Below are 18,166 nucleotides of genomic sequence, written 5' to 3'. Positions count from 1 at the left end.
CACTGAGAATAAAACATTTTATAGTGCTGGCTTAAGGAAACAGCCTTTCCACCTCTCTTGCACATCAGTATCCATACCTAGTTATTTAAACAACTTGCCTCTAATTATAAACATCTTAATATGCTGGCTCTGTGGATCCGCATCAGCTATGTTTGCCCATTCCTTCAATTCATGTGCATCCAACACACAGTTCAACGCTAGCAACTACACAAAATCTAAAATATGAGCTTTACTTGCCACTTACAATACCAACATTACCAGCTAACTTTAGTAGTGACATTTTCATGGATCCCAGTAAGCAACGGACACAAGGCAGAATACACCCTGGACATAGCGCCAGTCCATCACAGGACAGACAGACACAAACACACACACACCAGGGCCAGTTTTCCCATAAACCAATTAACTTACCAGTATGTTTTGGAGTGCGAGAGGGAGTCATATCACACATATGGAGAAAAACCATGTAACCCAGAGAGCACATGTAAACCCCACACACACAGGATGGCAGGAATTGAACCTAGGACCCCAGTGCTGCAAGATAGCAATGCTAACCACTTTGCCACCATTATAAATGGATGGATATCTTAGTTATCTTTCTAGTTCACAGGTTTGCATGCATAATTTAATTTTGAAAGCCACTGAGACATCAGGTACTACTGTTGTATTTATGAAAAAGAAAAAAAACAAAAAACATACTGACAACTGTGCCATCCTACTCCTTAGTTAATACATTTTATTATTCATAAACAGTTAACATTGTTAGCAAAATATTTTGAATTATATTTAACCCTATTTTTTCTTTAGTTTTGTATTTAACTTATTATATGATAGTCAGACTTAATGTATATTTGAACAATGAAAATATATTTTTACAAGATTTTACATTAAGCACTTAAAATTAATATGGTTAATAATAGTAAACTGTAACATGCTGTAACAAGATCGGTTAAACTGCGAAGAAAATGCTTTCAGAGAAAATGTTTCAGGTGTGAAGAACATAGATCTCCAATGCAATTTCAACCAAACCTGTTCCCACACACCCTGCCCCCACTACCATTAGAATATACACAAAGCACTCAAATCTTTTGAGCTAATGATCAGGTGACCCGAGAGAGAGCGAGAGAAACACCAAGGGGTGCGGAACCAGGGAACTATTTACATGGAAAACGGGCGAACTCCCCAGACTGTCCGCCCATTTCACTGTTACCTGGATACCTCTTTATTTAGAACTCACTAACACTGGTTTTTAGTTTAGAAGGATTCAAGTAGGGTTTTAGATGAAAGGCAGCGACCTTAATCAAGCCCAAATCATAATTGAACCCATTCAGAGCCTACATTACATTTTAGCGTTTCATTCTGAGCAGAAGACCCTCACACCTGAAGAAGGGGGGGGTGTTTTTCGCTGGAAATCTCGCCTGCTTCTACTTTACAACCGGAGTGCTGGCTGTGACGAATTAAACCGGTTTTACAGGTTTCAATCACAGACCATGTGACATGGGAGTCAGGAAACTAACACACAGCGCCACCGGATTTGATAACGCTATAAAAACGCTATAAAATAATGTAACTTGGCACAGAACAAGTTTACAGCACAGTACAATAATAAATGCTGACCATGAATTTAGAAGCATAAATTGCCTTACACTCAATTTAAACACAAGCTGTCTTTAGCCCTCTAAGCTGGTTCATACAGAAATGTAGAGATCCAGGCTCAGAACACACAGCTTCATTAGCGAATACATATGCAGAACAACAAGAGAAGACGTTTTACAGAGGATGGATTTTTAGAAACATCCCATCAGTGACATCACTGAAGTCAACTCCTAGGTACTGTAACTGTCGTGTGGATAGTTTCACAAGAATCAGACAAAGGTTTAAGCATCGCTTGTTCTAGATAAAACTGTAAAAAAAAAAACAACAACCTATAATGTACTTCTTTGCGGCTCTGTTTGGCCAAATCATATATTCACAACGTGAAATCTAGAAAATAATATTACGTAACCAAAATCCGCAATATGGAAACAGAACCTGTGTAATTGTTGATAGATGATGTACTCGTAACATTTTTTCAAGACGAACTACAACATTTAAAAAATGACTTGTATGTACTTGATATCTCTAATCAATCCACGGGTCCCAGCACAAAACGAAACTAAAACGCATACCGTTTCGCGCTTCTTATTAGTTGCTCAAAAGTAATTTGACTGTATGAAATGCATAATATAAACCTAGAAACATATACGTGAGCAGTACTTAAGCACTGTAGTATCGGTGTTAAGACATACCTCTCAAATACTGTAAATCAAGTTAAAAATATCTCAAGACCGATTCTGGTCATAATGAAACCATGTTTCGTGTATGTTTTCTTTAAAGTACCGAGACCAGCCATATACTGTATGTTTATGTTCCAAAATTAATATCGTTTATGGCCTTCACACCCGTTGCAGTATGCTCCTATTCTTTTTATGCTCAGCTACTAAGATTTCCCTTCAGTGGTAAAATTAGATATGAATATTCAATACTTAAACGGGCACAGTTAAGACATTAAATATACATATACATACTGTATACAGTACAGTTTGCATACGGTAATATGTTTATGTTCCGCGATTAAAAAATAAATAAATAAAAATGAAAAGTCCAGCACCAGCTGGATTCGAACACACAACCTGCCAGTTGGTAATCACGCATCTAGACCAGTAGGCTACAAGACAGCTCGCATGAACGGGCAGGCGAAACAGCCCTACACAGCCCTGTCGCAGCACACAAATTCTTTAGATACGCGATTCCATATTATATTAGCAGAAAAGCTTAAAAGTACCACTTTTTCACACGCTATTTCACATGCTAGTTAAATACTTCGATGCTTAAAATCGTTAGGGAGAAATGGAATACCGGTGTGTATTTTTCCTTTAAAGTGCCGATTCCTGGAATCTGACTGGCTGACACCCCTCTGAAGTGGTTCCATAAAATCTGGTACAGGAAAAGAAAGCGTTGATAAATACAAGTGTCTTTTAATACACTCTTTGCTGTGCTCTTGAGGATCCTTGTGATATTTTAAGCTCTAGTTGAATGATAGGTGTCGCATTTTAAATCATTTTCGTAGTTAGAAATTATGAAACGCCCTGTTAAAAGCAAGGAAGTTTTTATGCCCGTTGAAGTAAAACAAAATGCCTGACAAAGTATGGCTTGGACAGATTCCAAGTGCTTGTACAAATGTGCTAAAGAAATTATACTTTGAGTATACAGCTTGTCCAAAGTCATCCATTATTAATACTATTAGTAATATCTTCAGTAAAGGCTTTGATGCATAAATATTTCTGATAAAGGTAGGTTGTGTACTTTTGTCCAACTGAGCAATCTTGCTTTCATAAAATATACCAACATTTTAATGACTGATAATTAACATGCTGTAATACACATGTCAAAATTAAAGGCTCAAATGCTGTACATGAGAGGTTAAGCTCCCCCTGGCGGTTTTACAAGGCGATGCCGGATAGTTAGCCACGTGACACACGTGAACTGCGTGATACCGCGACACGCCCACCGGGGTATGCCGCGAAATACCTCACCCATTTTGAATGGCTGCATCTGTATGTATTGGAAGGCGCTCTGTTTTATTACCAGATACTCCGACTCAAACCTGTGTAGTACAGTGATATAGACGTGGGCAATGTCATCCCTATTAAACAATGTGCAGAAATCCTGCTAAACTAGAATCATTGCAGAAAGTGATAAACTGTACGTTATTTACTGGAGCACAGTTGAGTTTAAAGAAGGAAGTCTGTGAAGCCCCCCTGTTTATTGGTACCAAACATTGATGAGACATCACGGTTCTGTACAGATTACAGAAAAGTGAACGCTGAAACTCCACCAGGCATCATATGTAATGTTTAACCATAGTCAACCATAGATGCGCTGTTCCCTTTTGTAACAGGGTTACTCCCTGGAAATTAGACACAAGAAGGTCAATGTTGGACAATGTTGTGTGGCTCTGGGGGATTTTTTCTGTAAACTGAAGAGTTATAGAGGAGACACATTGTGTTTTGCCTCTTTTTACACTTGTAAGATCCTTCCAATGTTAATGCGATATGGAAGATATTATTAATAACCTTTTTTAAACGGAAGCTGTTAACTCTACTTCACACCTGCATGTCAAGATCACCGCCCAGCAGCTCTTTTGTTTGGATTACTCTATGCATGCGTCCGTGAGGCATACCAGCCAAGGTTTCGAAATTAAGAAAAATTTGTTTGGATGAGATCGTCATGATTGTTACGCAAGGATGTGAAACGTGACAATTTGTTACAATCATGATCAGGAGAAAAAATGTTTATTTTTTATTTATTTGTGGTTACTGCAGTTGCACCTTTTCCCAGTTCCTTTGTCAGTCTGCCCGTGGGGGAAAGGGGGGTCCTCTGCTTGACAGCTGACACTCCCCCATACGCTTATGTGAAAAATTTATAAAAACGCCAATGTAAATGTCATATTTCCAATTGTTGAAAATAAAAATGGTTGTAGAGTTCTCTAAAGCTTTCTCAGTCAAGAACGAGAATTCACGTAGGGAGCTGTGTCAGCATGCATAGGCTACAAAAGAACAACTAAAGAGGGAAGAAAACGCTTTCAGAGAAAACAATATTTCAGGTATGAAGAATATAGAGCCCCAATTCAAGTGTAGCCTAAACTTTTCCCCACACACCCTGCCCCCGCTGTGATTGGAGTATACACAAAGCACTGAAAGCTTTACAGTAGATGGTCAGGTGTTTTGCAGATATAGGGATAGTACGTAATTCTGGCTTTTTTTTTACAAGATGTGGAAGAAGTGCAACAAATTATTACATTGCGAATTTTAATATTATTGATTACTTATAGTGTATGTGTAACGAATATACCCCTGCGTATAACAGGGATCTCAGCTGCGCCGGCTGGGGGATTTCTCCTTTAGGTCAGCTGGCAAGTTCCCTGTTGTGTGATGCCAGAGACCCGGGTTTGTGCCCAGGCAGTGAGGGATGAACTGGCAGGGCAGGAGTGGCAAGAGCAGGAACTCCAAGAACTGCTACATATGCTTACACCTGACTTTCTTATTTACATGTAAATAAAATATTGAACTAAGTGTGACATTCAGAAAAAAACAATAGAGAATAGTCTGTGGTATTTGTATAGATGAAACTTTTCTAAATGTTTTTTTTTTAAATAGAAGCTGTAGAACGGTCTTTACGGTTAGTGGACAGTGCGCTTTTTTGTCAACAACATGCTAATCTGCTTAACACCTGTAGAAAACATTATTTTATTTCTGTATGGAATGCGTGTTTTGTTTACAAAATTAAAGTGTTTAAAATGTTTAAAAAGTAAAAAGAACTTACAGCTTACACAAAGACTAAGTTGATCGTGCATAAGAAAAACCACCTGTTTTTTGTGTTTTTTATAGAAGCCAATTTCTGCCAGGGAATTAAAAAAAATGTGCTGTGGTATCTCACAATTGCGACTTTATATCTCAGAATTGCGACTTTGAACTAGCCCACATTTCATTGTCTGTCCTTTTGTTATTGTAATGGATCGGGTTCTAGGGCTTGTGCCCTCGCCGCTCTCACCCTAGTTCATGCCTCACTGCATGGGCTCGAACCCAGGTCTTGCCAGCTGAAGTAAAAAAGGAATTGTACCAAAATTGTTTTGGATAGATTTGCAAAATGTTATTGTTAAATATTTAAAGGTAAATGTTAAATTTAAAGATTTTGATATTTTATATTTTTATATAAATAATTAAATGTTTATATAATTATCTGATTTGGAGAAAGGATATGTTTAATCTGTTAATTATTTTGGTGAAATACTTTGTCCATAAAAGTAAATGATCTAATACTGTTCCCTCTATTAATGCTTTTAAAGTACAATTCCTTTTTTACTTATATTCTATTAGAAATTTAAAGAATCAAAAAGCAAGACATACAATGGAAATATGTAATAATAATAATAATAATAATAATAATAATAATAATAATAAAAACTTTATTTTGTATAGTGCCTTTAAAGGTGGCTTCTCGAAGCGCTTTACAGAATGACAACAACAATAAATAAAAAGAATACACAAGATACAGATGCAGCCATTCAAAATGGGTGAGGTATTTCGCGGCATACCCCGGTGGGCGTGTCACAGTATCACGCGGTATCACGCATTTCACGTGTGTCACGTGACTAACTATCCGGCGTCGCCTTGTAAAACCGCCAGGGGGAGCTTAACCTCTCATGTACAGCATTTGAGCCTTTAATTTTGAACTGTGTATTACAGCATGTTAATCATCAGTCATTAAAATGTTGGTATATATTATGAAAGCAAGATTGCTCAGTTGGACAGAAGTACACAACCTACCTTTATCAGAAATATTTATGCATCAAAGCCTTTACTGAAGATATTACTAATAGTATTAATAATGGATGACTTTGGACAAGCTGTATACTCAAAGTATAATTTCTTTAGCACATTTGTACAAGCACTTGGAATCTGTCCAAGCCATACTTTGTCAGGCATTTTGTTTTACTTCAACGGGGCATAAAAACTTCCTTGCTTTTAACAGGGCGTTTCATAATTTCTAGCTACGAAAATGATTTAAAATGCGACACCTATCATTCAACTAGAGCTTAAAATATCACAAGGAAAAATACACACCGGTATTCCATTTCTCCCTAAACATTGTAAGCTTCGAAGTCTTTAACTAACGTGATACCGGAGTCAACAAGCATACTTTTAGAATTTGATTAAAAGGGAATATAATATGGAATCGCGTATCTAAAGAATTTAATAACGGTATGATTATATCCGTGTACTGCGGCAGGACTGTGTAAGGCTGTTTCGCCTACCTGAACATGCGAGCTGTCTTGTAGCCTACTGGTCTAGGTGCGTGACTTCCAACTAGCAGGTTGTGTGTTCGAATCCAGCTGGTGCTGGACTTTTATTTTAACAAACATTTCTTCGAAAAAATAGGTAAGCGATATTATGGACAATCAATTGACTTTTATATTTCAAAATATCGCAACATGATCGATATTTGCGATATTTTGAATATATCTTCCCTTCTGACAGTGGTTCCTGCTTCTATTGTGTGTGTGTGTGCAACAGTAATTTTTTATAGAGAAATGGAGGCGGGACAGTATGCGTTACAATATAAACATTTATATTGATTTAAATCGTGTTCTGATTTAAATCGCAAACGCGTGTTTAATTATGTGTTTTTTAATCATGATCAGGCTAATGCATTTCTACATTTTCTGTATGAACCAGCTTAGAGGTTCATACAGAAAGACAGCTTGTGTTTAAATTGAGTGTAAGGTAATTTATGCTTCTAAAGTCATGGTCAGTATTGTTGTACTGTGCTGTACTGTGTCACATTATTTTATAGCGTTTTTATTGCGTTATTAAATCCGGTGGCGCTGTGTTAGTTTCCTGACTCACATTATTTAAACTGCGACACTGATCATTCATCTCTAAATAAACTTTATTTTATATAGCATTTTAAGCGAATAGGTAATTAGATTGCTCATAAACCTAATCACTTTTTCTACATAAACACAGCGTGATTGCTCTCTGAAAATGCTTTTCCTTTATTTTTAAAGTAGGCTCAGATTTCAACTATAGATCGTATTATTATAAACTTTCTTGGAAAAATGTATTTTATGTAAACCATGTTTGCTATTAATTCATTTAGGGCTAAAATACGTTCATTGTCTTCTAATCGAGTCGAGTTGACATTGGAAGCCTGCCACACCCGGACCGTTAAACCAACGCATTAGCACGTCAAAGCCCATTGAGCCAGTATTGGCTTTAGTATCCCCCCCTTCTCCCCTCAATTCAATTCAATTCAAGGTGTTTTATTTACATGACAGATGGGTACAAGCAGTGTTGGGTACTGTATGTATATTGTAACGCTTACGGCAGACAGGCACTGTGTAGGAGCCGACGCACCAGAGCAGCGCCTGCAATTTTTATATTTATAACTTAGTTTTTAAAATTAGTCAAGCAATACGAAGCATCTCCTTTTACTTAGTGCCTGAGCATACTGCAACGCGTGTGAAGCCCATAAACGATATTAATTTTGGAACTTAAACATACAGTATATGGCTGGTCTCGGTACTTTAAAGAAAACATACACACCAGTATTCCATTTCTCCCTAAACATTTTAAGCATCGAAGTCTTTAACTAACGCGATACCGGAGTCAACAAGCATACTTTTAGAATTTGATTAAAAGGGAATATAATATGGAATCGCGTATCTACAGAATTTAAAGACCAGACAATCGCAAACTCGTTTTCAATAAAATTATTTTATTCATTCAGCAGTTTGTGAGAGGGACATCCAGCAGGGAGAGACACACACACCGGTTTTCATTGACAACATTGTTTTTTTTTCAATTCCTCTTGTCTAACAGGAATGTTTTGTTTGTGGACAGACTGTTAGACAAGAGGAAAAGACTGCCTCCTCCTACGAAGCATTTCGTTGATCCGATCACGAATTCTTTTCCAGTCGTACGCAGCAAGGGTTGAGAATCTCCGATTCACCATCGTACTAATGGTTTCCCGGAGATTGGGTTAAAAAAAAACAAAAAACATACTAACAACTGTGCCATCCTACTCCTTAGTTAATACATTTTATTATTCATAAACAGTTAACATTGTTAGCAAAATATTTTGAATTATATTTAACCCTATTTTTTCTTTAGTTTTGTATTTAACTTATTATATGATAGTCAGACTTAATGTATATTTGAACAATGAAAATATATTTTTACAAGATTTTACATTAAGCACTTAAAATTAATATGGTTAATAATAGTAAACTGTAACATGCTGTAACAAGATCGGTTACAAGAAGAAAATGCTTTCAGAGAAAATGTTTCAACCAAACCTGTTCCCACACACCCCGCCCCCACTACCATTAGAATATACACAAACATTTTAGCGTTTCATTCTGAGCAGAAGACCCTCACACCTGAAGAGTGCTGGCTGTGACGAATTAAACCGGTTTTACAGGTTTCAATCACAGACCATGTGACATGGGACTCAGTAAACTACAGTAACACCGTATTTGATAACGCTTTAAAAACGCTATAAAATAATGTGACTTGGCACAGAACAAGTTTACAACACAGTACAAAGATAAATGCTGACCATGACTTTAGAAGCATAAATTGCCTTACACTCAATTTAAACACAAGCTGTCTTTAGCCCTCTAAGCTGGTTCATACAGAAATGTAGAGATCTAGGCTCAGAACACACAGCTTCATTAGCGAATACATATGCAGGACAACTAGAGAAGACGTTTTACAGAGGGTGGATTTTTAGAAACATCCCATCAGACATCCCATCATATTCACAACGTGAAATCTAGAAAATAATATTACGTAACCAAAATCCGCAATATGGAAACAGAACCTGTGTAATTGTTGATAGATGATGTACTCATAACATTTTTTCAAGACGAACTACAACATTTAAAAAATGACTTGTATGTACTTGATATCTCTAATCAATCCACGGGTCCCAGCACAAAACGAAAGTAAAACGCATACCGTTTCTCGCTTCTTATTGCTCAAAAGTAATTTGACCGTATGAAATGCATAATATAAACCTAGAAACATATACGTGAGCAGTACTTAAGCACTGTAGTATTGGTGTTAAGACATACCTCTCAAATACTGTAAATCAAGTTAAAAATATCTCAAGACCGATTCTGGTCGTAATGAAACCATGCAAGGGAGTTTTTATGTCCGTTGCAGTTCTTTTGCAACATGAATATAATTATATCGTTATTAATTTCTTGAGATACGCGATTCCATATTATATTCCCTTTTAATCAAATTCTAAAAGTATGCTTGTTGACTCCGGTATCACGTTAGTTAAAGACTTCGAAGCTTACAATGTTTAGGGAGAAATGGAATACCGGTGTGTATTTTTTTCTTTAAAGTACCGAGACCAGCCATATACTGTATGTTTATGTTAAGATTTCCCTTCAGTGGTAAAATTAGATATGAATATTCAATACTTAAACGGGCACAGTTAAGACATTAAATATACATGTACATATTGTATACAGTACAGTTTGCATACGGTAATATGTTTATGTTACGCGATTAAAAAATAAATAAATAAAACTGGAAGGTCCAGCACCACCATTATGTTTATATGGTTGTTTTTGTTGGTTGGTTGTTATTATGGTTATTAATAATTCGATCTATAGTTGTAATCTGAGCCTAAATAAAAAGAAAAAGCAAGTGATTAGGTTTATGAGCAATCTAATTACTTATTCGTTTAAAACGCTATATAAAATAAAGTTTATTATTAATTTGCTGGACAGAGCGGTGAACATTATTATGCATAAGACAAAGATAACGATCCTGATCAGTTTAGAAATCTGTGTACGCTGTAAGGTTTTTACTTCTTAAACTTTTAAAATACACGTTTTGAATAGAAAGAAATCCTCTTCCTGGTAGTGTGTATAGCACGCCAGCACGTCTTTTTTCTCCAATCAGAGGGGTGTCAGATAGTGTCAGCCAATCACCATTCTGCGTTGGGTAGCAACGGGTGACTGTTCTCAGGCGGAAGATGTAAACAGCTTAATGTTCGTGTTAAATAATTTTTTTTTAATTCAATTAAACGGGCACAGTTAAGACATCAAATATACATATACATACTGTATACAGTACAGTTTGCATACGGTAATATGTTTATGTTACGCGATTAAAAAATAAATAAATAAATAAATAAAAATGAAAAGTCCAGCACCAGCTGGATTCGAACACACAGCCTGCCAGCTGGTAGTCACGCACCTAGACCAGTAGGCTACAAGAGAGCTCGCATGATCAAGCAGGCGAAACAGCCCTACATAGCTCTGCCGCAGTACACGGATATAATCATACCGTTATTAAATTCTTTAGATACGCGATTCCATATTATATTCCCTTTTAATCAAATTCTAAAAGTATGCTTGTTGACTCCGGTATCACATTAGTTAAAGACTTCGAAGCTTACAATGTTTAGGGAGAAATGGAATACTGGTGTGTATTTTTTTCTTTAAAGTACCAAGACCAGCCATATACTGTATGTTTACGTTCCAAAATTAATATCGTTTATGGCCTTCACACGCGTTACAGTATGCTCCTATTCTTTTTATGCTCAGCTACTAAGATTTCCCTTCAGTGGTAAAATTCAATATCTACAACGGGCACAGTAAAGACGTTTACAGTACAGTAAGTCTTTCTACGACAGACCAACGGACCACGAGTGCCCCTGTCGGTCAACCAATCACGCACCGCGGTATCGCGTGTCATCATACCTGCGGTATCTGTACTGCGGTGTCTGTACCGCGCACTTTGAATGGCTGCATCTGTAAAACAAAATTACAATATACAGAGGAGACCATGGATGGTGGTACTAAGAAAAGTAGAAGCAGAATGGGTAAAGAATGGAACCAGTTAAGTAAAAGCTCTTCTAAAGAAGATGGTTTTGAGTCTCGATTTGAAGGAGTTTAGAGAAGGTGAATCTCTGATATCCTTTGGCAGAGAGTTTCAGAACTTGGGGGCATAACAGGAGAAGACCATGTCACCCATACAATGTAGACAGACTTGGGGGACAGTTAGGAGACCAGAATTAGAAGAGCGAAGGTTGTGAGGTGGGGAGTACAGCGATAATAGTTCAGACAGGTACTGAGGTGGCAAGTCATGCAGAGCCTTATAGGTGAGCATGAGGATTTTAAAGTCCATACGGCTTTTGACAGGTAGCCAGTGCAAGGACTCCAGGATAGGAGTAATGTGATCACTTGCACTAGACCTGGTCAGGATTCTGGCTGTTGAATTGTGTACATACTGCAGTCTGAGGAACAGAAACAAGATAGGGAGGACAGAACAGAATTTGCAAACCTTGGGTGATCAAATGATCGCCAGTTGCGGAAATTTACAGAGCATGAGGGGGAAGTGTTAGAAACAGATAATTCCAGATTGGCTAATCTAGGGTGCATCCTTTGTTATGTGTAGGGGTACAAACAAACTGAGTAAAATGAAAATATCCCAATAGAGAAAGGAAGTCTTTAGCCAGACTGGAAGACCTTGAGTCAATGTGTATATAAAAGTCCCCTAGAATAAGGATCCTTTTAAACTTAAGGCATAAAAATGAGATAAAATCAGGAAACTCACCTAAGAAGGCTTCCTGGGTTTGGGTGGTCTATAAACTGTGGCAGTAGATAGTAGATTGGGGGATAGAGACATTTAAAACAAGGCACTTAAAATAAGAGGGAGGAGGTATAGTAATAGGACTTAAATTGTAAAAAAGGTTGTAAATAATAATGAGAATAACAATAATAATATAAAGAATAATAATAATGTAAAGAATAATGATGCTTGAGAGACACAGAAGGTCAAACAAACCATACCCAGGAGGGACTAGTTGGTTAAACAGCAGTCCATTGTTTTGTCTGTGGTTTCGGTTAAGCACAGAAAGTCCAGTTTTTTTTCTCTGATAATGTCACATAAAAGAAGAGCCTTGTTGTTTATGGAGCGGGTATTGAGTATTGCTGATCTGTCTAGTCTCGGGGATGCAGGGGGTAGTGGAGTGCGCTCCATGTAAAAAGTATAAGTTTCAGCTTTTATAATTATGAATTCTTCTGGATGTGAAGTGTCTATTTCTGTATCTTTTGTCATATCCTGTCTCCTTTTTTGTATTTCTGGTGTTTAAATAAAAACGTTTTTAAAAAGCTCACCGTCCGCTATTCCATCCGGGTACTATTGAAGCCTCCCTGGCGAAAATGGGATTCCATAAAATTAGTGTAATTAATTTGATTTTTAATCAGGGCACTTGATAAGACAATTCTTTAGGCCTATAGATCTTGTACGATTTATGAATATTGTAATGGAACGGCCGACTTACAGGTTGTACGATCTGGTTGCAGTGCGGCAACGGCACTGCCCTCCCCTGCGCATAACAGGGATGTTGGCCGGTGGGGCTAAAGAAGGTATTTTTTAGCTCAGCTGGCAAGACCTGGGTCCGAGCCCATGCAGTGAAGCATGAACTAGGGTGGGAGCGGCGAGGGCACAAGCCTTAGAACCTGAACCCATTCCAATCCAAATACAAAAAGGACACACAATGAAATTTGGGCTATTTCGAAGTCGCAAATGTGAGATAAAAAGTCGCAATGATGAGATATAAAATCCTAATTCTGAGATTTTAAGTCACAATTCTGAGTTTTTACATCTCTATTCTGAGATATAAAGTCACAATTACAAGATGTAGAGTTGTAATTCTGAGATTTTAAGTCGCAATTGTGAGAAATAAAGTCAGAATTCTGAGATACAAAGTCGCAATTGCAAGATACCATAGCGCGTTTTTTTTTACTCTCTGGCGGTAACGGGCTTTCATAGTTTTTAACTGATATATCTAAAGTCTTTTCGTGTTGATTAAAGTGTCCTCCTTTCAGTTGGATTGCATGATTAGCATGAAACAACTCAGGGTTATTGTTATGTCGGACACTCTGAACGAGTTAAGCTTTGATGCACTACAAATAAATGTATTTTCCACAAGCTACTGTATACTGTAGTGGTTTTAAAACTATACATCTCGCTTTATGCATGTGGCACATCTTTGTTCAAGTTTTAAAACTACATTTGATTGCAGGTTGCTTTATGTTAAAGAGCAACAATGACAACAGAGCATGCTACTGACAATTCCTTCCCATCCCCCAGAACTGGCAGAACTGTCTATTCTACATTGGGGTTTAACACCTAGCTTAGCCTTTGTGAGAAGTATGGAGCTGTGTTACATAAAGTGGCTGCAATGGAATATACTAGTAGGTAAAAGTTAATTCCAAGCTGGAAAGAAAAGACTCAATGTGTCTCCTTTATAAATCTTCAGTTTACATGACATCCAAGTTCATTTATTAGTACTTATATCTTCCGTATCGCATTTAAATTGGAACATTTTTTACAAGTGTAAATCCACCTATTTTCTAATCACTTTATCCACGACAGGTAACAGTTTCACCAATACTATTTGGTATCAATTTTAACAGACTTCAGAATGCCTCAACTGATTGTTACTGTGGTAAGATCACAGAACATCTTTCCACCTGTGAGAAGATTTGCATATGTAGTTTATTCTTATCTGTGTGAAAACAGGAATTACAGAGGGAATTTTAGAAATTAAACAGAGGTCTGAAACACCCCGTCTCAGGGTCTCAAAAATAGACATTTAATAAATTGAAAGTTGTGAAAACAGTGACAGATCACCCCAAACAAAATAGAAGTTTAAAATACAAGTTTATACAAATACAATAAAAAAATTATTTGTTGTTATTAATAAATCACTTAACTACGAACATGTTGTGATATTTAGAAATACCAAAAAATTCAATATAGTGTCCATAATATTTATTTTTTTAGTTTTTCAAAGAAATGTTTATTTGTTAAAAGAAAACTCATGGCGAGAGTTGGGTTCAAATTCCTGACCTCCAGCATGGAAGTCAGATGCCTAAGCCATTACACCAACACAACCACTTGACAACTTAACTTATAAATGAACAGGGCACGCAAAAAGTATCCAAGTTATCGCGGGTGAATGAGTCAAATTGATGCAGATGTTTACAAAGAAAGTGTACTATTGTGATAATTTGAGCTATATGAATATAATTATATCGTTATTAATTTCTTTAGATATAAGGTTCAAATGATAACTTTTTATAAAGTATTTAAACTGAATATAGTCAGAAGGAGCACATCAAAACTTTTTCAAAATAACCACAGTATGTAACCGAATGAAAAACATGAACAGCTTACATAATATGTTTATATTCCTGAATTGATATCATTTATGACATTCAAACATTATGTTCCTGTTATTTTTGTGTTCAGCTACCAAAAGTTCCCTTTAGTTGTAAAATTGCATGTTAATATTCACTATTAAGCGGATTTAAACATGTACAGTGAAGAGACTAAATGAAGCAATCATTTCACTAACAACCAATGCACCACGAGTGCCTCCTGTCAGTCATTTTGGCCAGCCAATCATGTACTGCGGTATTCCACACTAATCTGCAGATAATTTTGCACATTACGGGGTTTTACCGCACATTTTGAATGGCTGCATCTGTACTTAACTACACAAATTATATGATTATTATTTTAAGCTTTTAAAGATGTTGGATTTCTTCTTCACTGTTAGATATTATATGCAACTTGGAACCTATTCACCTAGATAGAAGCCTTCAAAAAAAGAGCTGTGCTGTAATGCTGTAAAGACGAGTGTCTTTGAAACCTGTTATTGTTGCTCTTCCTAATGATCTACTGTCAAAACGAGAAGTTGGTTATTGGAAATGTATACAAGTATAAATTTGGCGTTTCATTGGAGAGCATTTAATGCGCTGCAGGTTGAATTCTTTGGTATCTTCAAGCACAATGTCATTTCTAATCCTGTGTATTTTATGAACATGTTTGGTTTCCTTGTTACATCAACAAAGCCAACTATGAAGCAGTCTGTTTTGGATCATTATTGTTTTTGAATTGTAAGAAAATCCTTAATAGAGCACAGGTATGGAAAAACCATCCCTCTACCACAGTTGTAAATTTGTTTATGCCTTTTTCTCGCAGTGCTTTCTTTCTGCCTTGTCACATTTTGTGAATTTAAGCATTTTGCTCTAAAAAGATATTTGGGCAAACAAATATTTGACTATGACAAAAAATTGCTAAAAGAAATATAATTCAGCTCATTTTAATTCAGCTATAATAATGCTGGTCCTTATTTTACCAATGGGTAAACTGTTCACTGTAGTAGATTCATTTGAAGAGCAGTTAGCCCACTATGAAAATCCTGTGTATTTAGCCCATCTTTGGGATGGAAAAATGTTAATGTCAAGTACCACAATGCTGCACTCATCTTCTCTAACTGCTGCCCTTCATTGCAAACCTGTCTAGCTTATCCATTTCTAGCTCCTTGTCCCTTCTTCTGCTGCTCCTCTCTCTTCTGTTACCTCCCACCGACTCTGCTTCCTGTGCTGTGTTATCATCGCTTTCTTCAATAAATGTAACGGCTTGTTTTTTACATTGATGTCTGCTTCTTCCAAATCAATACATCTAGCATAAAAAAGTAAAATCTAGTAAAAAAAAAACTTTGGTATTACAGAAGCTATGAAACAATGGATAAAACACAAGTTCTACACTCCCTTACCAAAACTTTTTTTTTACCAACCTTAAAGACTTGATTTGATTATTATATGCTGTGGGTATAGCTTTGACCATGTAGAACTGTATTCTGCTTTTTGCTTTCATCTTTTAATTTTGATTGCTATCTTTTTAAAATGTATTTGTATCCACAAAGAAAAAAGTAGACAGATATTTGTTATGGAATGAAAGAAGTAAAGTATGAGTTCTAAGTTTTTAAAAGAAACCACTGTATTCAATGTTTTGTAAACATTTCTAAAAGGATATTTGGTTTAACAAAACATTGTCTGAAACTAAAATTGAAATTGAAATCCCTTGGCATGTATTAAAACACTCTGCCAAGTAAACTCTGATTGCAAATATTGCCTGCTCCTAAGCATGATCTGAATTAATTTCAGGGCACAGAGTTCAAAGTCAAATCTTTATTAACACAGAACCTCACCCTAATATGCCAGAACTACAGTTGATAAATATACTGTACATTTCCTAATTTTTATATGTAAGCTTCATTGCTTAGATTACATCACATTTTATTTGCTAACCAGTATTCTCTTATCAGCATTAGTCATTCTGCAGTTTTTTTATTACTGGTTTCAGCTAAAACATTATCAGTCATGCCAATGGATCTTTTGAAAATACCAGCACTTGGTAAAGGTTTCATTAAACACTGAGACCTCATGGCTCACCAATAAATAGAGAGTTTCTCAAGTTGACATAACCATTTTGTCCACAGGGGGAAAGAGGATCAATGGGCAGAAAGGGGATGAAGGGGCAGAAGGGAGAGCAAGGACCTCCTGGATTGGACCAGCCTTGTCCAGTGGTGCGTGAAACAGGCTTTTATATTGTTTATTTTTCACCCATCAGCAGAGCTTGGGCATTATAACCAGCCGCTCCAATGCTCAACACGACTGGCAACCCACTAAAGCTAAGCAGGTATGAGCCTGGTCAGTACCTGGATGGGAGACCTCCTGGGAAAAACTTAGGTTGCTGCTGGAAGAGGTGTTAGTGGGGCCTGTAGGGGGCACTTAACCTGCAGTCTGTGTGGGTCCTTATTCTCCAGTGTACTGATGGGGACACTATACTGTAAAAAGGTGCAGTCCTTCAGATGAGACGTAAGTGGAGTGGAGTGTTCTGAAACTCAATATATAAGTGTAAGGAATGATTAATTATTATTCTCAAATAAAGAGAGCACTCTTAAATTGGGAAGGCTTTGCAAGGTATCTCTTGGCTCCTTGCTCAACATAATGGCTGAGACACTTTTGAGACACATTTCTACATGTGTTTGCAGACCAAAAAGACAGCAAATACAATGAACAAGGGCCAGCATTTGAAATCATCATTTACATCATTTGATGTATTCATAAAGTGTTCAGTTACAATTTAACGCAAGTCAATTTGTAATTCTGTTTGTTAATGTTGAGCTTGTTCATACATTGAAAACTGAAAATTACTTGGACTGAAAAACTCAGCTGTTACCAACATTCAGTTGTCTCTATGTAAGGTTCATCCTTAATTTTCTTTAAGTGACATTCAATGGATCACATTAGGGGCACAAGGTCACTATGAATACAGTCTTGAATATGGAAAACAACTTCTTGATATCTGTGTATGCCTTAGTTTCTCAATGTATTCAGCCAATTTGCACTATATTCAGTCTGAAAGAAGAAAACAAAACATGTTTTGTACTACAGTGTTGTCATTTTAAAGGGATTAATGAAGAAAAACATGCTAATCCATTTCTAAAAATTCAGAGTGACTGTGGCCATCTAATGTAGCACATTTGACTATGGTGACTCCACAACCAGTTTCTTGGTAACAGTACAAGTTGATCTCACAAACAGGGTGCTGAAGGTGGTAAAGGAGAGCCTGGGGAGACAGGTCTGCCTGGCCTGGATGCTCCCTTCCCCTTGGTACAGTATCTCTTCTTCTTTCTGTCCTTCTGTCTTTCCACCTTCTGGGGCAATGATGGCCAC

The 18,166-nt window shown here is 36.7% G+C and overlaps 1 protein-coding gene across 1 annotated transcript in view; it reads left to right on the top strand.

The window, feature by feature from the left end:
- col23a1b (collagen type XXIII alpha 1 chain b) overlaps positions 1–18,166 on the top strand; it is a 117,580-nt gene that overhangs the window by 92,675 nt on the left and 6,739 nt on the right. The window contains exons 27-28 of the mRNA XM_088603841.1: positions 16,927–17,013; positions 18,035–18,103. Of these exons, the coding sequence (XP_088459967.1) occupies positions 16,927–17,013; positions 18,035–18,103 (156 nt within the window). The remainder of the gene's footprint in view (positions 1–16,926; positions 17,014–18,034; positions 18,104–18,166) is intronic.

The sequence above is a fragment of the Lepisosteus platostomus genome, chromosome 13 (assembly GCF_059453375.1).
Source record: "Lepisosteus platostomus isolate fLepPlt1 chromosome 13, fLepPlt1.hap1, whole genome shotgun sequence".
NCBI lineage: Eukaryota > Metazoa > Chordata > Actinopteri > Semionotiformes > Lepisosteidae > Lepisosteus > Lepisosteus platostomus.
Note: the sequence above shows the minus strand (reverse complement) of the source record. Positions and strands in the feature narration are given on the sequence as shown.